We start from the raw sequence: 21,446 nt of genomic DNA, 5'->3' as shown, positions 1-21,446 counted from the left end.
CCCTGTGTTATTATGTATCTACTGCCCCCTCCCCTGCCCCTGTGTTATTATATATCTACTGCCCCCTCCCCTGTGTTATTATATATCTACTGCCCCCTCCCCTGTGTTATTATATATCTACTGCCCCCTCCCCTGCCCCTGTGTTATCATATATCTACTGCCCCCTCCCCTGTGTTATTATATATCTACTGCCCCCTCCCCTGTGTTATCATATATCTACTGCCCCCTCCCCTGTGTTATTATATATCTACTGCCCCCTCCCCTGCCCCTGTGTTATTATATATCTACTGACCCCTCCCCTGTGTTATTATATATCTACTGCCCCCTCCCCTGCCCCTGTGTTATCATATATCTACTGCCCCCTCCCCTGTGTTATTATATATCTACTGCCCCCTCCCCTGTGTTATCATATATCTACTGCCCCCTCCCCTGTGTTATTATATATCTACTGCCCCCTCCCCTGCCCCTGTGTTATTATATATCTACTGACCCCTCCCCTGTGTTATTATATATCTACTGCCCCCTCCCCTGCCCCTGTGTTATCATATATCTACTGCCCCCTCCCCTGTGTTATTATATATCTACTGACCCCTCCCCTGTGTTATTATATATCTACTGCCCCCTCCCCTGCCCCTGTGTTATCATATATCTACTGCCCCCTCCCCTGTGTTATTATATATCTACTGCCCCCTCCCCTGTGTTATTATATATCTACTGCCCCCTCCCCTGTCCCTGTGTTATTATATATCTACTGTCCCCTCCCCTGTCCCTGTGTTATTATGTGTCTACTGTCCCCTCCCCTGCCCCTGTGTTATCATATATCTACTGCCCCCTCCCCTGTGTTATTATATATCTACTGTCCCCTCCTCCCCTGTGTTATGTGTCTACTGCCCCTTCCCCTCCCCCTGTGTTATTATTTATCATAGTATATCACCTGTCCCCTCCTCCCCTGTGTTATGTATCTACTGTCCCCTCCTCCCCTGTGTTATTATTTATCATAGTATATCACCTGTCCCCTCCTCCCCTGTGTTATTATGTATCATAATAAATGAAACAGGGGAGGAGGCGACAGGTGATATACTATGATAAATAATAACACAGGGGAGGAGGCGACAGTAGATACATAACACAGGGGAGGAGGGGACAGGTGATATACTATGATAAATAATAACTCAGGGGAGGAGGCGACAGGTGTGTGTATGAAGCCAGTTCCCCAGCCCCAGAACCTGTGTAATTTAAGAGTGAAATATTGTATTAAAGTTGAACTTTTTTTCTAATGCAGAATAAAATTATATTCCATATGGAAATATGGAATATAATTAATTTTATTCGGCATTAATAAACGTGACATTTGAATACAAATTTGACAAATGACCTGTGTGCAACGATAAAAAGATTTCGTCTCCCCGCTTTCCCTGTTCCTTGTTCAGTGATACATGTCTATACACTATCTTTGGTAGCACCCCCTCCTATAGGATTCCTTGAGAAATGTAATATACCTTTTCTTTCTATACTTTGACGTGCCCTTGGGAAGGTGAGGTCATTATTACACTGGATATATATTTAGCTCCAGTTCAGTGGATACACTTATGGTTCCTCTATTTTAAGTGTGTCCCGGTTTTATGGGATTGTGTGACGGTGTGTGTCCCTGACAAATGTCCGACCTAGGCAAAAAAACGAACCCTGGTCAAACGACACCATGCCGAATCCGGTGGAGCTAGGTCCAATATTCTGGCCGTGCATAAATAGCAAACAGACGGACACACAGACACACTTTCTCGCTTATTGTATAGATTGTTAGATCCCATGTTCCCTCCTCCCCAGTGTTATTATATATGGTAATCCCTTGTCCTCACCTTCCCTGTGTTATACAGTGCATCCGGAAAGTATTCACAGCGCTTCACTTTTTCCACATTTTGTTATGTTACAGCCTTATTCCAAAATGGAATAAATTAATTTTTGTCCTCAAAATTCTACACACAATACCCCATAATGACAATGTGTAAAAAGTAGTTTTGCGATTTTTTTTTTTTTTTTTTGCAAATTTAATAAAAAAAAATGTAAAAAAAAAACACGAAGAAATCACATGTACATAAGTAGTCACAGCCTTTACTCAATACTTTGTTGATGCACCTTTGGCAGCAATTACAGCCTCGAGATGTTCAATCGGATTCAAGTCTGGGCTCTGGCTGGGCCACTCATGGACATTCACAGAGTTGTCCTGAAGTCACTCCTGTGATATCTTGGTTGTGTGCTTAGGGTCGTTGTCCTGCTGAAAGATGAACCATCGCCCCAGTCTGAGGTCAGGAGCGCTCTGGAGCAGGTTTTCATCCACGATGTCTCTGTACATTGCTGCATTCATCTTTCCCTCTATCCTGACAAGTCTCCCAGTTCCTGCCACCACCATGCTTCACTGTAGGGATGGTATTGGCCTGGTGATGAGCGGTGCCTGGTTTCCTCCAAAACATAAAACCTGGCATTCACGCCAAATAGTTCAATCTTTGTCTCATCAGACCAGAGAGTTTTGTTTCTCATGGTCTGAGAGTCCTTCAGGTGCATTTTGGCAAACTCCAGGCGGACCGCCATGTGCTTTTTACTAAGGAGTGGTTTCCGTCTGGCCACTCTACCATACAGGCCTGATTGGTGGATTGCTGCAGAGATGGTTGTCCTTCTGGAAGGTTTTACTCTCTCCACAAGGGAATGTTGTAGCTCTGACAGAGAGAGATCATCGGGTTCTTGGTCACCTCCCTGACTAGGGCCCTTCTCCCCTTCACTTTTTCTCCCCGAAAAAGTGAAGCGCTGTGAATACGTTCCGGATGCATTGTATATCGTTATCTGTTGTCCTCAACTTCCCTGTGTCTGATTATACCTCCTGCCCCCTCCTCCCCTGTGTTATATGATTATATCTCCTGTCCCCTCCTCCCCTGTGTTATATGATTATATCTCCTGTCCCCTCCTCCTCCCCTGTGTTATATGATTATATCTCCTGTCCCCTCCTCCCCTGTGTTATATGATTATATCTCCTGTCCCCTCCTCCCCTGTGTTATATGATTATATCTCCTGCCCCCTCCTCCCCTGTGTTATATGATTATATCTCCTGTCCCCTCCTCCCCTGTGTTATATGATTATATCTCCTGTCCCCTCCTCCCCTGTGTTATATGATTATATCTCCTGCCCCCTCCTCCCCTGTGTTATATGATTATATCTCCTGTCCCCTCCTCCCCTGTGTTATATGATTATATCTCCTGTCCCCTCCTCCCCTGTGTTATATGATTATATCTCCTGTCCCCTCCTCCCCTGTGTTATATGATTATATCTCCTGTCCCCTCCTCCCATGTGTTATGTAATGTTATATACTGTCGTATAGTCTGACCCATCTCTTGTACATATATAAAAATCTAAATTATTTTGTCTTCATTTTTTTTTTCTAGGCAGAGAGATAAATGATACGCGGTGTAATTAGGTGCGGTGCACGATATTCTTACTGTACTAGGCAGAGAGATACAGTGATACGCGGTGTAATTAGGTGCGGTGCACGATATTCTTACTGTACTAGGCAGAGAGATACAATGATACGCGGTGTAATTAGGTGCGGTGCACGATATTCTTACTGTACTAGGCAGAGAGATACAGTGATACGCGGTGTAATTAGGTGCGGTGCACGATATTCTTACTGTACTAGGCAGAGAGATACAATGATACGCGGTGTAATTAGGTGCGGTGCATGATATTCTTACTGTACTAGGCAGAGAGATACAATGATACGCGGTGTAATTAGGTGCGGTGCACGATATTCTTACTGTACTAGGCAGAGAGATACAGTGATACGCGGTGTAATTAGGTGCGGTGCACGATATTCTTACTGTACTAGGCAGAGAGATACAGTGATACGCGGTGTAATTAGGTGCGGTGCACGATATTCTTACTGTACTAGGCAGAGAGATACAGTGATACGCGGTGTAATTAGGTGCGGTGCACGATATTCTTACTGTACTAGGCAGAGAGATACAGTGATACGCGGTGTAATTAGGTGCGGTGCACGATATTCTTACTGTACTAGGCAGAGAGATACAGTGATACGCGGTGTAATTAGGTGCGGTGCACGATATTCTTACTGTACTAGGCAGAGAGATACAGTGATACGCGGTGTAATTAGGTGCGGTGCACGATATTCTTACTGTACTAGGCAGAGAGATACAGTGATACGCGGTGTAATTAGGTGCGGTGCACGATATTCTTACTGTACTAGGCAGAGAGATACAGTGATACGCGGTGTAATTAGGTGCGGTGTAATTAGGTGCACGATATTCTTACTGCACAGAGCTGTAATCCTCCGCGTGTCTTACTAGCAGATATTAGATATATACATATATACTTGTCTGGTGGCGCACAGTAATCACAGTCCCTTCTCTTTCTCTGCAGACTCCCCTGCCATCTGTCTCCTGCCCGCCAGGATGCATGCCCGCTTGCTGACAGATTTGTGGGGGCACTTACGATGTCGTGGTTTGCGATGTTTGTGTACCCCACGGCGTGCAGCATCCACAGAGGTACCAGCTCTGCCTCCTCGCGCCCAGGTGGTCATCTGTGGAGGTGGCATTATGGGTGCCTCCGTGGCTTATCACCTTACCAAGCTGGGGTGGCACGATGTCCTGTTACTGGAGCAGGGAAGGTAATCATTATGTTGTGTGATTATTGGCACAGTCCTGCTATCACTGGAAGGTTATCTGTAACCCCCAATGTCCCGGTATTGCCCACATGCTGTCCGTATGTTCTCCACGGTCTCCGGTAGCTCATCATGCAGCTCGCCGTCAGAGACACGAATGTAGAGGAACGTCGCCTGCCTCTCACCTTTATATCTTTTACAGTGAACACTTCTGCTATTCCCTATTGATGTTCCCACATTCAGAGGTCCTCTGCCTTTTGCAGGTTAGCCGCTGGCTCCACGCGGTTCTGTGCCGGGGCGGTCAGCACGGTCAAACACATTTCCATAGAAACGGAGATGGCTGATTATTCCAACAAACTTTATCAACAGCTGGAGACTGAGACGGGGATCCCCACAGGTGAGGGGGGAGTCATACCTGAGGGATACACTGTAATATTGGGGTGATGCATTCCATACAGCTGTGCCCTACACATAATAAACTCTTACTGCCACACCTAATGTATAGAGACCTGTGGCCGGAGGCAGGCCACACGGGGTTAATGGCTGCCACAGCACTGAAGGGGTTAACCCCCGTGCTGTGCCGCCATTTTTAAAAGGACAAAAAGGCGCCAGGCGCCCATTGTAAATGTATACTCTGCGCTACACGCTGAGTGTTGATAAGTGTTTTTAATGTTTTATATGCAGCGGCCTGGACTTGATGCACTGGGGGAGTGTAGGTAGAGTGTGTCATGGCCGCTGCAGGACAGGGAGAGCCAGATCCCACTGCGACCAGCGCTGACACAGTTAAAGTGGACAGTTTAAAAGCACAGATGTACATGGTTCATAGTAAACTGTATTAAAGTATATATGTATTGCTGTAATGCATTGCAGCTGATCTGCAATGCATTAGTGCATGAGGCAACGTATATTTAATAGGCTATGCACTATATGGTTTACATGTATATTTTGTAGAGAAAATGCACTTATTGAATATATAAGACATGACCAGCCTCTGTGTCTGCAGATACTAGATGCTGATTGTGATTCCCTTAGCAGGAGGTCTCTATGAATAGGGTGACTGGAAGTTCTCTGTGTGAAGGTGTGAATGGTGTCATATAGCCAAACACTACATGTACAGAACTTCCTTTGAAAAGACAATCTGTTTTTAAGAACCTTTTGGATGTCACTGAATAGTGTTAAGGTTGGAAATGCCAAACTGATAAGGATGAATGTCATTTACCATTTCCTGGGAATTGTTATATCAACATTATAGGAGACAGTATAACGTATGATAAATCAGTTTGTGTTGGTGGATTAGGAAGGAGGATATTGAGAGACTCCTTTGAAATGTAATATGTTGTTAATTTATGTTTTCTGAGATAGCCTGATTTGCTAGAGGGAACACCGGGTGGATTTGCCCCCCTGTGGTGATGTGTGTAAGAATGACATAAAAAGAGGGACTGTGAGCCCTGTATGTGTACAACCCTGTAACTTCTGTGTGGAGGAGACCTGCTGATAAGATTCCTGTATGTGGTACATCTTTGGAAATCCTTTGTGGAGAATTGCTGTTTGATTTCTGTGTGATATTCCCCTTCAGACGGAAGGGAGGGTCTTCTTTAAGACATTGAGCAAATAAACACCGTTTGCCTTTACTTTAATTGCCTCAATCTTGCGACCAACAGAATTGCGCCAAAACGCTATTCCGTTCTCCTGCTGTTCTGGGTAAGAACTTCTTGTCTCCAAGTTCAAGCCCTCTGCCAAGCTACCGTGCAGACCTGGTCCATTGCGAGGGATCAGGTGTGAACAGCCGACACCAAACAGGTGGTGTGTCCGTAGTTATTCAAACGCATACGCAGCAGAAGCGGTTCCAGGTTCCGAGGCAGGAGCCTGAGTGAATACCTAATAAGCGGTTACAAACGCCGATGGTAGAGTTTGGTGGTGGCAGCATCGTTAAACGCCCATGGCGCAGTGGGCGGAGTCAGTGACAGGCGGTAAGTGACGGTGAGTGGGAGTCCAAAAGCGCTAACCCGTGACCAGTGACGGCCTAGGCGAAAGGCGTCCGGTCACAAGACCCCTTTAAGATAAATCCTCCACAAGCTCCAAGCCACGTTAAAGCAGAAAGATATAAGATTGAATGCACCAAGCTAGATACCCAACTGAATTAGAGGATGGGGAAAGGTGACTTTCGGTGGGGAAGGGTTAGTTCAGAAGTTCCCTAACTCCGCCGTTACAGGCCAAGTTTTAAGGATATCCATGCTTAAGTCCAGATGGTTAAATCAAATTGACTGAGGTACTAATTAAGTCACCTGGTATGAAGCATGGATATCCTTAAAACATGGACTGTTTCTGCAGAGGAGCAGGGTGTGCTGCACAGAACGTCTCCGTGTACGATAGAACATGTGAGCGAGGGTCCCAGGCAGCTCAGCAATGTTTGTCTGTCCTGCAGGCTATACAAGGACTGGCTCCATCCTGCTGGCACAGACACAGGACCGGCTTATATCCCTAAGACGTATGGTGTCGCGGTTAAGGTGAGCATTGGGCTGGCACCATCTTTACTTATAAGTGAGAAAAGTCGTTTTGAGTTTAACATTTTTCCCTGATCTTTAGAATGAAAGGGATTCCATGTGAGATCATTACACCAAAGCAAGTTGGCGAGCTCCACCCCCTTATTAATATTCATGATCTAGTCGGGGCTATGTATGTACCGGAGGATGCCGTTGTGTCCACTGCAGATGTAACTCTTGCCTTGGTGACTGCAGCTCGGAGTAAAGGTGAGAGACCGGAACAGCTGAGATGTAGATGGCTGTCTGTGTCCTTGTTACGTGGGACATAGAACCAGCAGAGACCATTGTCCTAGCGGATTTGGCACATTCGGGTTTGTCTATGTAGCTCTCAGCCTTGTTACTCTGGCAGAGATCTATTACACAGTTTATGAGAAGATACTGATCTCCCCTGTGGTTTGTGTCTCTTCCAGGTGCCCTGGTCCACGAACACACCACCGTAAACCACGTGCTGGTAGAGCGAGGCCACGTCAGTGGAGTGGACACGGACCGGGGGCAGGTCGAATGCGAGTACTTTGTAAACTGTGCCGGCCAGGTAATCGGGGAGTGCATGTGGATGATGTGAAGGTGTTACCCTATTGTGTGTTCCTGTGGCTGAGGGGTAACTGCTCTGCCCCCGCCCTGATTTTGCCCTGCAGCTTTAAAGATGACAGATGGCAGGAAAGCAGCATTTTGCGATGTGCTGCCACGTGTGTCGGTGGCTGCCGCCCTCGTTTTATTCTCAGCTTGGTCTGTGCTCATGCATAGTGCATGTTATCGCTGGTCTTTGAACAAGCTATATATGTTTAGCACAGTCCTCCTGTTTCTTTCCGTACTCGCAAAAACATACTGATACGCTAATTGGCTTCTGAAAAAAAAAAAGCTAATATCTCTCCGTCTCCTCAATCTCTCCGTCTCCTCAATCTCTCCGTCTCCTCAATCTCTCCGTCTCCTCAATCTCTCCTCAATCTCTCCGTCTCCTCAATCTCTCCGTCTCCTCAATCTCTCCAACTCTCCGTCTCCTCAATCTCTCCAACTCTCCGTCTCCGCAATCTCTCCAACTCTCCGTCTCCTCAATCTCTCCAACTCTCCGTCTCCTCAATCTCTCCAACTCTCCGTCTCCGCAATCTCTCCGTCTCCTCAATCTCTCCAACTCTCCGTCTCCGCAATCTCTCCATCTTCTGAATCTCCTATGTATCTTTCTCATATCTATCCATCCTTCCATCTCTATTGGCGGTGGGACTGATGCGAATGACTGGACTATTCTGTGTAATATGTGTGCGCTGTATAAATGAAATAATTGGGGTACCGTAACGGTACTCGCATCCGTTCCCTGACCTAGCTTAGATGTGTGTCCTCTCTCCGCAGTGGGCCTACGAGCTCGGCCTGTCTAATGAGGAGCCGGTCAGCATTCCTCTACACGCCTGTGAGCATTTCTACCTCCTGACTCGTCCGCTGCGCACGCCGTTACAGGAAAACACGCCAAGTATGTCATCAGCTGAGCCCCTCACATGTAATGCTACGCTATGGAATATGCTGGTGCTAGATAAGTAAATGATTATTGTAATGAGAGCAGCACATTTTCAGTGCTATTGTGTCTGATACGTATGCAGTACACGGGGCTGCACAGTACACAGCTCACCAGTCCTCTGCCCTCCTCCGCAGCTGTGGTGGACCCTGACGGGAGGATATACATCCGCAGCTGGCAGGGCGGAATCCTATCGGGAGGCTTTGAAAAGAACCCAAAACCTATTTTCACAGAGGGCCGGAACCAGCTGGAAATCCAGAACCTGCAAGAAGACTGGGATCACTTCGGTAAGTCTGGGCTTGCCAGCAGATGGCATAACAGCCCTAGGTTTGGGTGGGTTGTGTGAGAGAGACTGTTGGTGAAGGCTGGATTCCTCTCCGGCCTGGCAGAGACTAGTACCCGTGTCCTCCTGTCATTCCTGCAGAACCGCTGCTCAGCGCCTTGCTGCGCCGAATGCCGTCTCTGGAGGCACTGGAGATCCAGCGTCTGGTAAACTGCCCCGAATCTTTCACCCCTGACATGCGCTGTGTGATGGGCGAGAGTCCGACTCTTCTCCGGTACTTTACCCTCGCTGGTATGAACTCCCAGGGCTGTTCTCTCGGAGGGGGAGCTGGAAAGTAAGTGTCCTTAGCTTGTATCTGCTGTCCTCCCATGTCTCTCGCTGTGTCTGGTCAGAGCGCAGGGATTATTGGTTGCTAGCGTGCATGTGTGAGACCAGAGACCTTGATCTTCTCTAGTACATCCCTGTGGTCCCTTGTATATGTCTCCTGGGTACACACCTGTGGTCCCTTGTATACGTCTCCTGGGTACGTCCCTGTGGTCCTTTGTATACGTCTCCTGGGCACGTCCCTGTGGTCCTTTGTATACGTCTCCTGGGTACGTCCCTGTGGTCCCTTGTACACGTCTCCTGGGTACGCCCCTGTGGTCCCTTGTATACGTCTCTTGGGTACGTCCCTGTGGTCCCTAGTATATGTCTCCTGGGTACGTCCCTGTGGTCCCTAGTATATGTCTCCTGGGTACGTCCCTGTGGTCCCTAGTATATGTCTCCTGGGTACGTCTCTGTGGTCCCTAGTATACGTCTCCTGGGTACGTCCCTGTGGTCCCTTGTATACGTCTCCTGGGTACGTCCCTGTGGTCCTTTGTATACGTCTCCTGGGTACGTCCCTGTGGTCCCTTGTACACGTCTCCTGGGTACGCCCCTGTGGTCCCTTGTATACGTCTCCTGGGTACGCCCCTGTGGTCCCTTGTATACGTCTCCTGGGTACATCCCTGTGGTCCCTTGTATACGTCTCCTGGGTACATCCCTGTGGTCCCTTGTATACGTCTCCTGGGTACATCCCTGTGGTCCCTTGTATATGTCTCCTGGGGGTGAGCGCCCTTCTCTTCTTCTACAGGTTCCTTGCAGAGTGGTTGGTCCATGGTTACCCACAAGATAATGTCTGGCCCCTGGATATCAAGCGTTTTGGGGCTCTGCAGAGCAGCAGAACCTTTCTGCGGCACAGAGTGATGGAGGTTATGCGTAAGTACAATACAGGGGCCTGGGTGATGGATCTCTCGGAGAAGGTGGCACAGATGTCCCCATCGCAGTCATTTGTGTTTGGCCTCTTCAGCTCTCATCTACGACCTAAAAGTTCCACGCTGGGACTTCCAGACGGGGCGGCAACTGCGCACCTCGCCCCTGTATGATCGGCTGGACGCTCAGGGGGCCCGATGGATGGAGAAGCACGGGTTTGAGAGGGCAAAATACTTTATTCCTCCTGGGAAAGGTGAGGGGCCATTCCTCAGGTTTTGCAGATGAGACGATACAGGACCTGGGTGCAGGCCATGCCAGCGTGTCACCCTGCACGTAGTTTGGATGGGGGTTATTGGGTGGTTTATTACATTGTTTAATGCTGGCGTTACTACAGATACCCTCTGTCCCCAGATCTGCTGTCTCTGGATCAGAGCAAAACCTTCTATAAACCTGACTGGTTTGATATTGTGGGCTCGGAGGTGAAATGCTGCAAAGAGGCCGTGTGCGTCATAGACATGTCGTCCTTCACCAAGTTTGAAATCAGCGTAAGTTGCCCCCCCGCTGCCCCCCACCATTCCTACTTTTACCTTGTCTGGTCATATTGTATCTTCTATCACTTATTACATTCATTATTCATTTCTTCCTCTCCCGATATATCCCTCCAGCATTCATCTGACCTATATCCCTTCCCGTTATCATCACAATGTCCTGTCTGTCTCTGCGTTCTGTTCCCAATGCCCAATAATCCCTGCAGTCTCCATGCACCCCTCATAGCTGGCTCCTCGCTGTTCCGTATGATGGCGATACTGTACGGTACACCCAGCTCTCTCCTGTCTTTCAGTCCCCGGGAGACCAGGCGCTGGACATCCTGCAATACCTCTTCTCCAACGATCTGGACGTCCCCGTAGGGCACATTGTACACACGGGAATGCTGAACGAGCGGGGGGGATATGAGAACGACTGCAGCATAGTACGGCTCAACAAACGCAGGTCAGTGGCTGCTATACAGGATCTCGTACCGCTCAGCCCCTGGAAGCTGCTCATCTTCATACACAGTTACAGCGTAATATTTTTGATTTTCTTTCCCCTTGGATTTTTACATGTATAATAACAAAATGTTACAGATTTTATTTATTTTTTAAATGGTCTCGCCTCTCCTGAGCATAGTCCCTAAATGGTCTCGCCTCTCCTGAGCATAGTCCCTAAATGGTCTCGCCTCTCCTGAGCATAGTCCCTAAATGGTCTTGCCTCTCCTGAGCATAGTCCCTAAATGGTCTTGCCTCTCCTGAGCATAGTCCCTATATGGTCTCGCCTCTCACGAGCATAGTCCCTATATGGTCTCGCCTCTCCTGAGCATAGTCCCTATATGGTCTCGCCTCTCCTGAGCATAGTCCCTATATGGTCTCGCCCCTCCTGAGCATAGTCCCTATATGGTCTCGCCTCTCCTGAGCATAGTCCCTAAATGGTCTCGCCTCTCCTGAGCCTAGTCCCTAAATGGTCTCGCCTCTCCTGAGCCTAGTCCCTAAATGGTCTCGCCTCTCCTGAGCATAGTCCCTATATGGTCTCGCCCCTCCTGAGCATAGTCCCTATATCTCGCCTCTCCTGAGCATAGTCCCTATATCTCGCCTCTCCTGAGCATAGTCCCTATATGGTCTCTCCTCTCCTGAGCCTAGTCCCTAAATGGTCTCTCCTCTCCTGAGCCTAGTCCCTAAATGGTCTCTCCTCTCCTGAGCCTAGTCCCTAAATGGTCTCGCCCCTCCTGAGCCTAGTCCCTAAATGGTCTCGCCCCTCCTGAGCCTAGTCCCTAAATGGTCTCGCCCCTCCTGAGCATAGTCCCTATATGGTCTCGCCTCTCCTGAGCATAGTCCCTATATGGTCTCGCCTCTCCTGAGCATAGTCCCTATATGGTCTCGCCTCTCCTGAGCATAGTCCCTATATGGTCTCGCCCCTCCTGAGCATAGTCCCTATATGGTCTCGCCCCTCCTGAGCATAGTCCCTATATGGTCTCGCCTCTCCTGAGCATAGTCCCTATATGGTCTCGCCTCTCCTGAGCATAGTCCCTATATGGTCTCGCCTCTCCTGAGCATAGTCCCTAAATGGTCTCGCCCCTCCTGAGCATAGTCCCTAAATGGTCTCTCCTCTCCTGAGCATAGTCCCTAAATGGTCTCTCCTCTCCTGAGCATAGTCCCTATATGGTCTCTCCTCTCCTGAGCATAGTCCCTATATGGTCTCTCCTCTCCTGAGCATAGTCCCTATATGGTCTCTCCTCTCCTGAGCATAGTCCCTATATGGTCTCTCCTCTCCTGAGCATAGTCCCTATATGGTCTCGCCTCTCCTGAGCATAGTCCCACGTCACAGCAGATTGCAGAGAGGTTGGATCAGTCAGGTGTTGTGGTGATGGTAAATGACATTATTTATAGTGTGTTGGTGCACTCATCTAAAAATGAAGATTATTGCCATGACTATATGCCAATGATAAATGCATATTAATCACTTTTCTGGATAATTTCTGCACTTCCTTATTTAAGTGGGTTCAAGCATAGCTGCTGCAATAAAAATAGGCGCAGCGATTGTACGCAGTAGAGTGCAATCATTTCTGTGCATACGCAGATTGATAAATAGGATGGACTGTCTTTTCCATATAGGTGAACGTAATTGAGTACTATTTGTAGCAATTTAAGCTCAAAGGCAGCCAGACTGTTATTCTAGAGATATATATACAGCAGAACATGGTTTGCAGGAACCTCATTTTTTATTGGGAAGAATTTGGACGGAGTGAATTTGGACGGAGTGATTTCCTTCACATCTAATGTATGCAGTAAGGTGTTACATATATTGTATACACACAAAAGAAATTTGAGACCACAAAAAAACTTTACAGGATTATTTAATGTGTTCAATTACGTGACAAGACACAGATGGTTTATTATAATAGCTGATCAGTATAGGAAATAAAGTGCATTATATACAAGCAGTGCTAATAAAAGGAAAGGAAGAGGATACAACACGAAAGTACAGATTCTGACGTGAATACAGAGTTCCCGGACACAGAATTGTCATTTTATATTAATATTTCACCGTGTGTTGATGTAATTTTAATAAATTCTAATTAAAAGTTATATTTTAATACTATTTTTAGATGAGTGCACCACAACACTATTCTTTTTGAGTATAATTGATCTATGTAATATAGTAGGTAGCACCCCCCAGAGGTACGATGATTCTAATGATTGTAATAATCCAATCAAATTAACTACTGGGCAAATACATGAACTAGTGCCCTTTTGGTTCTAAAATTGGGGCAGGATGGCCTGACCCTGACTGTGAGGGCACATTCCCCGAGGTTGTTGGGTGCACTTGGTAGGCACGGTACCGGGCAGCCACCTGGTCTTCAGATCACAAACTTCTATAGATTCAATACTTTTGCAGCCAAAGATGCCATGTTTGGACATATGCTGCTGTGCACTGCTGAGAGTCCCTCCTTTAGGGACAGGTGGGGGATGTCCCCAGTGTCCCCTGAGGGTGAGAGAAAATGGGATTTCTATACTTCCATTTCTTCTTTCTCTGAGTCCTGTTGGGGGCATTCCTGTGTCCCCCACTGGCCTCCGTGGGAAGGATTCAATGTACAGAAATGTCTGCACAAGTACATTGATAAACTATATTCAAGAACAACTTGGCAAAGAAGGTAACGCGCTATTGTTATACTATTGTACAGCTGAAATTGATCAAGCTTAAAGAATATACAAATCACATAACTGAAGTGTTTATATATTACTGAGTATGTCCATGCTTTCTATATTGTCACTTATCATGTACTTGCCATATCTGCTTAAGAGAGGGGAGTTTCTAAGCAGAAAGGAAATACGATGTGCCATGCTTTGCTATTTTAGCTTTTTGACGCGTAGTAGTCTTTTAGCCATGTTTTCATGTATCTGGTGCAGTGGGATGGGGGTCTTATAATACTGTGGTTAGTGACATAACTGCTAGTGTCCTTGCCCAGTCCGAGGCCGGAGGAAGCACAGAATATCGGCAGCCATTAATGTTTCCTCTGTGTATGACGTGACACCTCTCTTCCATTGTCCTCCTGCAGCTTCTTCATGATCTCTCCCACAGACCAGCAGGTGCATTGCTGGTCCTGGCTGAGACAGCACATGCCCAGTGACAGCGATCTGCTCCTGGAGGATGTCACATGGAAATACACAGGTACAAGATGCTTGGGCTAAAGCCACAGCTGTAGCCTAAGGTGTGGGCACCCCTGGTCACACAGCACGGGCACCCTGAGAGGCAGTTGTAGGTGAAGGTGTGGGCACCCCTGGTCGCGCAGCATGGGCACCCTGAGAGGCAGATGTAGCTGAAGGTGTGGGCACCCCTGGTCACACAGCACGGGCACCCTGAGAGGCAGTTGTTGGTGAAGGTATGGGCACCCCTGGTCACACAGCACGGGCACCCTGAGAGGCAGTTGTAGGTGAAGGTGTGGGCACTCCTGGTTACGCAGCACGGGCACCCTGAGAGGCAGTTGTTGGTGAAGGTGTGGGCACCCCTGGTCACGCAGCACGGGCATCCTGAGGCAGTTGTAGGGGAAGGTGTGGGCACCCCTGGTCGCGCAGCATGGGCACCCTGAGAGGCAGATGTAGCTGAAGGTGTGGGCACCCCTGGTCACACAGCACGGGCACCCTGAGAGGCAGTTGTTGGTGAAGGTATGGGCACCCCTGGTCACACAGCACGGGCACCCTGAGAGGCAGTTGTAGGTGAAGGTGTGGGCACTCCTGGTTACGCAGCACGGGCACCCTGAGAGGCAGTTGTTGGTGAAGGTGTGGGCACCCCTGGTCACGCAGCACGGGCATCCTGAGGCAGTTGTAGGTGAAGGTGTGGGCACCCCTGGTCGCGCAGCATGGGCACCCTGAGAGGCAGATGTAGCTGAAGGTGTGGGCACCCCTGGTCACACAGCACGGGCACCCTGAGAGGCAGTTGTTGGTGAAGGTATGGGCACCCCTGGTCACACAGCACGGGCACCCTGAGAGGCAGTTGTAGGTGAAGGTGTGGGCACTCCTGGTTACGCAGCACGGGCACCCTGAGAGGCAGTTGTTGGTGAAGGTGTGGGCACCCCTGGTCACGCAGCACGGGCATCCTGAGGCAGTTGTAGGGGAAGGTGTGGGCACCCCTGGTCACGCAGCATGGGCACCCTGAGAGGCAGTTGTTGGTGAAGGTGTGGGCACCCCTGGTCACACAGCACGGGCACCATGAGAGGCAGTTGTAGGTGAAGATGTAGGCACCCCTGGTCACGCAGCAAGGGCATCCTGAGGCAGTTGTAGGGGAAGGTGTGGGCACCCCTGGTCACGCAGCACGGGCACCCTGAGAGGCAGATGTTGGTGAAGGTGTGGGCACCCCTGGTCGCGCAGCACGGGCACCCTGAGAGGCAGATGTAGCTGAAGGTGTGGGCACCCCTGGTCACACAGCACGGGCACCCTGAGAGGCAGTTGTTGGTGAAGGTATGGGCACCCCTGGTCACACAGCACGGGCACCCTGAGAGGCAGTTGTAGGTGAAGGTGTGGGCACTCCTGGTTACGCAGCACGGGCACCCTGAGAGGCAGTTGTTGGTGAAGGTGTGGGCACCCCTGGTCACGCAGCACCGGCATCCTGAGGCAGTTGTAGGGGAAGGTGTGGGCACCCCTGGTCACGCAGCACGGGCACCCTGAGAGGCAGTTGTTGGTGAAGGTGTGGGCACCCCTGGTCACACAGCACGGGCACCATGAGAGGCAGTTGTAGGTGAAGATGTAGGCACCCCTGGTCACACAGCAAGGGCATCCTGAGGCAGTTGTAGGGGAAGGTGTGGGCACCCCTGGTCACGCAGCACGGGCACCCTGAGAGGCAGTTGTAGGTGAAGGTGTGGGCACCCCTGGTCACGCAGCACGGGCACCCTGAGAGGCAGATGTAGGTGGTGTGGGCACCCCTGGTCACACAGCACGGGCACCCTGAGAGGCAGTTGTTGGTGAAGGTGTGGGCACCCCTGGTCACGCAACACGGGCACCCTGAGAGGCAGATGTAGGTGAAGGTGTGGGCACCCCTGGTCACGCAACACGGGCACCCTGAGAGGCAGATGTAGCTGAAGGTGTGGGCACCCCTGGTCCCACAGCACGGGCACCCTGAGGGTCAGTTGTTGGTGAAGGTGTGGGCACCCCTGGTTGCGCAGCATGGGCACCCTGAGAGGCAGATGTAGCTGAAGGTGTGGGCACCCCTGGTCACACAGCACGGGCACCCTGAGGCAGATGTAGCTGAAGGTGTGGGCACCCCTGGTCACACAGCACGGGCACCATGAGAGGCAGATGTAGGTGAAGGTGAGGGCACCCCTGGTCACACAGCACGGGCACCCTGAGAGGCAGGTGAAGGTGTGGGCACCCCTGGTCACACAGCACGGGCACCATGAGAGGTAGGTGAAGGTGTGGGCACCCCTGGTCACACAGCACGGGCACCCTGAGAGGTAGGTGAAGGTGTGGGCACCCCTGGTCACACAGCACGGGCACCCTGAGAGGCAGGTGAAGGTGTGGGCACCCCTGGTCACACAGCACGGGTACCATCAGAGGCAGTCGTAGGTGAAGGTGTGGGCACCCCTGGTCACACAGCACGGGCACCCTGAGAGGCAGGTGAAGGTGTGGGCTCCCCTGGTCACACAGCACGGGCACTCCTTTTTATTTGGTCCTGATCCTGGACCCGGCCCTAAATCTCCAAGTGAAAAGCAGGATACAGAGTAATGCAGCCTGTGTCTCTGCACATTGAGAGCTTAAAACCTATAGAAATTCACTGGATCAGCAGGTGGGTGCCGAATGTTTGGACCTGTCCCCAGCAACTCGCGCCCGCACACATCGCAGATTTTTCCATCACAGCCGCATAGTGTGCGGGAAAATCTTCTACCATAATTTTCGGTATAGTGGCCATTTGTGCACATGGCCTAGTTTTGACGCACCCCCTTTACGTCTGTACCCTGTCGGATGACGCACCCCCTTTACTTGTGTACCCTGTGACAGGACGCACCCCCTTTACGTGTGTACCCTGTGACAGGATGCACCCCCTTTACGTGTGTACCCTGTGACAGGATGCACCCGCTTTACGTGTGTACCCTGTGACAGGATGCACCCCCTTTACGTGTGTACCCTGTGACAGGATGCACCCCCTTTACGTGTGTACCCTGTCACATGACGCACCCCCTTCCGTGTGTACCCTGTCACATGACGCACCCCCTTCCGTGTGTACCCTGTCAGATGACGCACCCCCTTCCGTGTGTACCCTGTCAGATGACGCACCCCCTTCCGTGTGTACCCTGTCAGATGACGCACCCCCTTCCGTGTGTACCCTGTCAGATGACGCACCCCCTTCCGTGTGTACCCTGTCAGATGACGCACCCCCTTCCGTGTGTACCCTGTCAGATGACGCACCCCCTTCCGTGTGTACCCTGTCAGATGACGCACCCCCTTCCGTGTGTACCCTGTCAGATGACGCACCCCCTTAGGTGTGTACCCTGTCAGATGACGCACCCCCTTAGGTGTGTACCATGTCAGATGACGCACCCCCTTAGGTGTGTATCCTGTCAGATGACGCACCCCCTTACGTCTGTACCCTGTCGGATGACGCACCCCCTTACGTCTGTACCCTGTCGGATGACGCGCTTTTAGCTTCTTTCCACTTGGAGTTAGCGGAACATGCAATGTGACCGATGGGCAACTAAACGTTTCCATACAGCTGTACTGTGAAAAGCCGTATCCCTCCCACGCTAACTACCAGCATTACAGGGGTGGGTACGTTCCTATATGTGTTCCCAATGTCTCCTGTCCTGCAGCCCTGAACCTCATTGGACCCCGTGCCATGGATGTGCTCTCAGAGTTGTCCTACGCTCCGATGACCCCGGACCACTTTCCGTCCTTGTTCTGTAAGGTGAGAGAACGCGCTGAGCCCTTGTGCTCCAGATCCCAGTGACCGCGCTGATGCCCATTGTCTGCCCGCTTATTCCTCTGCAGGAGATGAGTGTGGGATATGCCAACGGGATCCGGGTCCTGAGTATGACGCACACCGGAGAGCCAGGTTTCACCCTCTACATTCCTATTGAGGTGAGTGGTCTGCACATGCCTCTGGGCACAGCGCCTCCTGACTATGCCATGCTTGGCCGCAAGCGCTGGGCACATTCTCTTCCCTTACAGAGAAACGTGGCATGATCGGCGTATTTCTGTGGTGTAGCTAACTGGCTGGCGTTACCAGCCAGTCACCTATAAGTGAGAGCTCTGTGCCCTATTACACCACGTTGGCAATCATTGGGCTCCCTCCTGCACTTGGCAGGATGGCATGTAGCCAGTCTTTCTCAGGCTCAGTCCTCAGGACCCCTGACCCCTCATGTTCCCAGGCCTCCTGAGGGTCTTTTACAACGGGTCAGCTAGTAATGAAGGCACCTCTGCACCAGCTAGGAGATCTGGAAAACATTAACTGCCCGGAGGACAGAGTCTGAGAAATACACATTTGCTGTACTTACCGTCCTTGTTGTACCAGCATCACGCAGCTCTTTCTCTGTTGTGCCCGCAGTACGCTTTACACGTCTATAACGAGCTCATGAGCGTTGGTCAGAAGTACGGCATCCGGAACGCCGGTTACTACGCACTGAGGAGTCTGCGGATTGAGAAATTCTTTGCCTTCTGGGGCCAGGATCTGGACGCTTTCACCACCCCGCTGGAATGTGGACGGGAGTTCCGAGTCAAGCTAGACAAGGTAGAGGGACAACGTAATGAGAACGTACGACTGTGTCACCTGTATGTCCCCGTTATTCTGAGTTGCATGCAGCAGCGCCAATTGGCGGTCAGACGTCTGCAAATGCTGCTACAAGCTCCTTCCCTTGTGTACATCCTGGTGGCGGAATGGGCAAGGTCTGAGATGCCCACTCTCAGCGTCGGTACACCCAGTAACACCGCCTGGTGCGTCCCCCACAATCGATGGCAGAACCCCTATAGCAGGTGCAGTGTCTGCGTCTGACCAAGGGCTCCTATGCTTGCCACTCTGCGTCTGTAAATTCATCCGCTGGCATTGACACTCCCATAACACGCCCACTGAGTGGGCCATATTTGCGTGCACTACGCCCTCCACTTTGCCGCCACCTTGTAAGACATCATAGGGGTTTCCCGAAACGTTCCTGCATGCTCAGTTGCAAATTTAAACGCTCGTCTACGTGACCTTCGGCATTGGGCGCAGCTCGGAATCCGGCCCTGTATGTCTAACACCAAGGTCCCTCCCCCCCCCCCCCTTCCCGCTAAGCTTATTGCCTGTGCTGTAATAACAAATGCGGAGCGGCTCCATGTGTCCGGATGGGAGGGTTCCCGCTCGTTGTGCGCTTATAACGATTTCCTTTCGTTTGCCAGGGCTATGACTTCATTGGCCGGGAGGCCTTGCTGCGGCAGCGTGAAGAAGGGGTCTTTAAACGGTTTGCAATGTTTATCTTGGAGGATCACGACACAGATCTAGACTTGTGGCCCTGGTGGGGGGAGCCCATCTATCGGGACGGGGAGCATGTGGGTAAGACCACCAGCAGTGCCTATAGCTACACACTGGGACGGCACGTGTGCCTGGGATTCATCCACAGCCACAATCCAATCACCCCCGAATTTATTAACCGAGGACAGTACGAAATAGAGATCGCTGGACAAAGGTTCCACGCCAAAGCCAAGCTGTACCCCTTCAGCTCCTTGTTTACACAGAGACGCAGGAAGGAAGACCTGGAGATCGGATTCTAAGAGGCTTTTGGACGATGGTAGGGTATTAGAAGGCCGATGGGATTAATGGCAGACGCCTAGAATGGAGGTGGATGGGGGAAGATGCGTTGAACGTTACCCAGGTTCCAGTTGGTAGAGGAGAGCAGAACACTGGCATGAAGTCTGGGTAACATCAGAAGTCGGTAAAACGCAGCCGGCTCTATAGCGCGGCCATTATGTGCCCATCGGCACCCTGGGCCTGTGTAATCACCTGGGGTGGGAATAATAGATGTGTTTATGAAATGTAACCATAGAATTGTCTCTTCCCGTCAGCCGAGAATTCACCGTGGCCACCACCAAACGAATCCGGTTATCTGACGCATGTATGCAATACTGTCTTCTAAAGGAGAAATAAGCCCCTCTTCCATGTTCTCTCTTCACTTTATTGCTCTGCAGATGTTAGGAGGTAAAACCTGCTCTGCGCAGCCCTTCATGTGTGCGCTTATTAACATGAGCGGGAGGAGCCATATAGGCTAGCTAAGGTTAGCGATAGGCCCCAGGTGAACAGCGCCCTCCGAGGGACGGAATGATCATGACATAGTGCAGAGTGTCAGCCAAACCTCTATCGCACTTTTTAGTATCTCAGTTTTATTCAGCTAATGAAACCTGCCTTCATTTCCTATATGAGGCCTTTTTATCTGTACATGTAATCTCTCACACGGGAGCTGGATCCGTTATAAGCGCTGTAAACCTGAGATAATGTCTCCAGCTATGAACATCTCACCCAGTTCCCATTCTCTAAGCATCATCTGTCCCAGGTCTCCGCAGAGGAGATACCAGAGATGGGCCTGACATCCCATTCACATCTACCGATAGACTTTGTCAGCCAAGTGCGTCAAAATGACATTTTATTACAGATTTTTCTACCTGTTTTTGTTCCCTTCAACACCGTTGACAGGAATAATGGTGCAACACACGGACGTGAAATGCAGATAAATGCACTTTAGTTTCTGGACACCGATCCAGAACAGGGTTTTATATTGGAGGAACGCACTCGCCCCGACACTAAGCCAAGGGCTGCCGATCTCGGTGTGCCCAGGACACTCCACTTTCTCCGTATCCAGCAATAGGAAGACACCGGTTCATCAACTCCAGGAGTGCCTGTCGTCTGTAGAGGATGTTCTGCTACATTTCTATCATTGTTACTGTATATATCGTACAATAAACAAGTGTTGCAGCACACGCTGTGGTTACCGTGTGTGTATAACGCGTGTAACGGAGGCTCCGTCCTGGTGTTATTCCTGGAACGTGATGGTACCTGGCTCTGTTTACCTGACAAATTATAGATCTCACTCTACCCACCAACAAACTGCTCTTTGTGAGACGCCCACCCTCACCCCCCTCCCTGTGTCCTGCTGGGTCCAGTACTGCAAACAGCCCGCAGATGTACACCCTGTCCTCACATTAACCTACAGTGTGACCCCTCCTGACCCCCCAATAA

The 21,446-nt window shown here is 50.4% G+C and overlaps 1 protein-coding gene across 2 annotated transcripts in view; it reads left to right on the top strand.

The window, feature by feature from the left end:
* PDPR (pyruvate dehydrogenase phosphatase regulatory subunit) overlaps positions 1–21,187 on the top strand; it is a 30,943-nt gene extending 9,756 nt beyond the window's left edge. The window contains exons 1-18 of one of the 2 annotated variants that reach the window (XM_088446241.1): positions 3,799–4,282; positions 4,423–4,669; positions 4,927–5,060; positions 7,089–7,170; positions 7,250–7,413; positions 7,617–7,738; positions 8,551–8,668; positions 8,848–8,997; positions 9,135–9,327; positions 10,105–10,229; positions 10,321–10,476; positions 10,635–10,768; positions 11,065–11,213; positions 14,314–14,426; positions 18,055–18,149; positions 18,233–18,322; positions 18,789–18,971; positions 19,616–21,187. In XM_088446241.1, coding sequence (XP_088302367.1) covers positions 4,455–4,669; positions 4,927–5,060; positions 7,089–7,170; positions 7,250–7,413; positions 7,617–7,738; positions 8,551–8,668; positions 8,848–8,997; positions 9,135–9,327; positions 10,105–10,229; positions 10,321–10,476; positions 10,635–10,768; positions 11,065–11,213; positions 14,314–14,426; positions 18,055–18,149; positions 18,233–18,322; positions 18,789–18,971; positions 19,616–19,987 — 2,595 coding nt within the window. In that variant the 5' untranslated portion in view covers positions 3,799–4,282; positions 4,423–4,454 and the 3' untranslated portion in view covers positions 19,988–21,187. Of the gene's footprint in view, positions 1–3,798; positions 4,283–4,422; positions 4,670–4,926; positions 5,061–7,088; positions 7,171–7,249; positions 7,414–7,616; positions 7,739–8,550; positions 8,669–8,847; positions 8,998–9,134; positions 9,328–10,104; positions 10,230–10,320; positions 10,477–10,634; positions 10,769–11,064; positions 11,214–14,313; positions 14,427–18,054; positions 18,150–18,232; positions 18,323–18,788; positions 18,972–19,615 lie in introns of those variants that run through there. The other variant, XM_088446240.1, reaches the window with a different exon arrangement.
* Positions 21,188–21,446: the final 259 nt, after the last annotated feature.

The sequence above is a fragment of the Taudactylus pleione genome, unplaced genomic scaffold, assembly GCF_031769625.1.
Source record: "Taudactylus pleione unplaced genomic scaffold, aTauple2 ptg000394l, whole genome shotgun sequence".
NCBI lineage: Eukaryota > Metazoa > Chordata > Amphibia > Anura > Myobatrachidae > Taudactylus > Taudactylus pleione.
The sequence above is the reverse complement of the archived record's forward strand: the minus strand, read 5'-3'. Positions and strand labels throughout refer to the sequence as shown.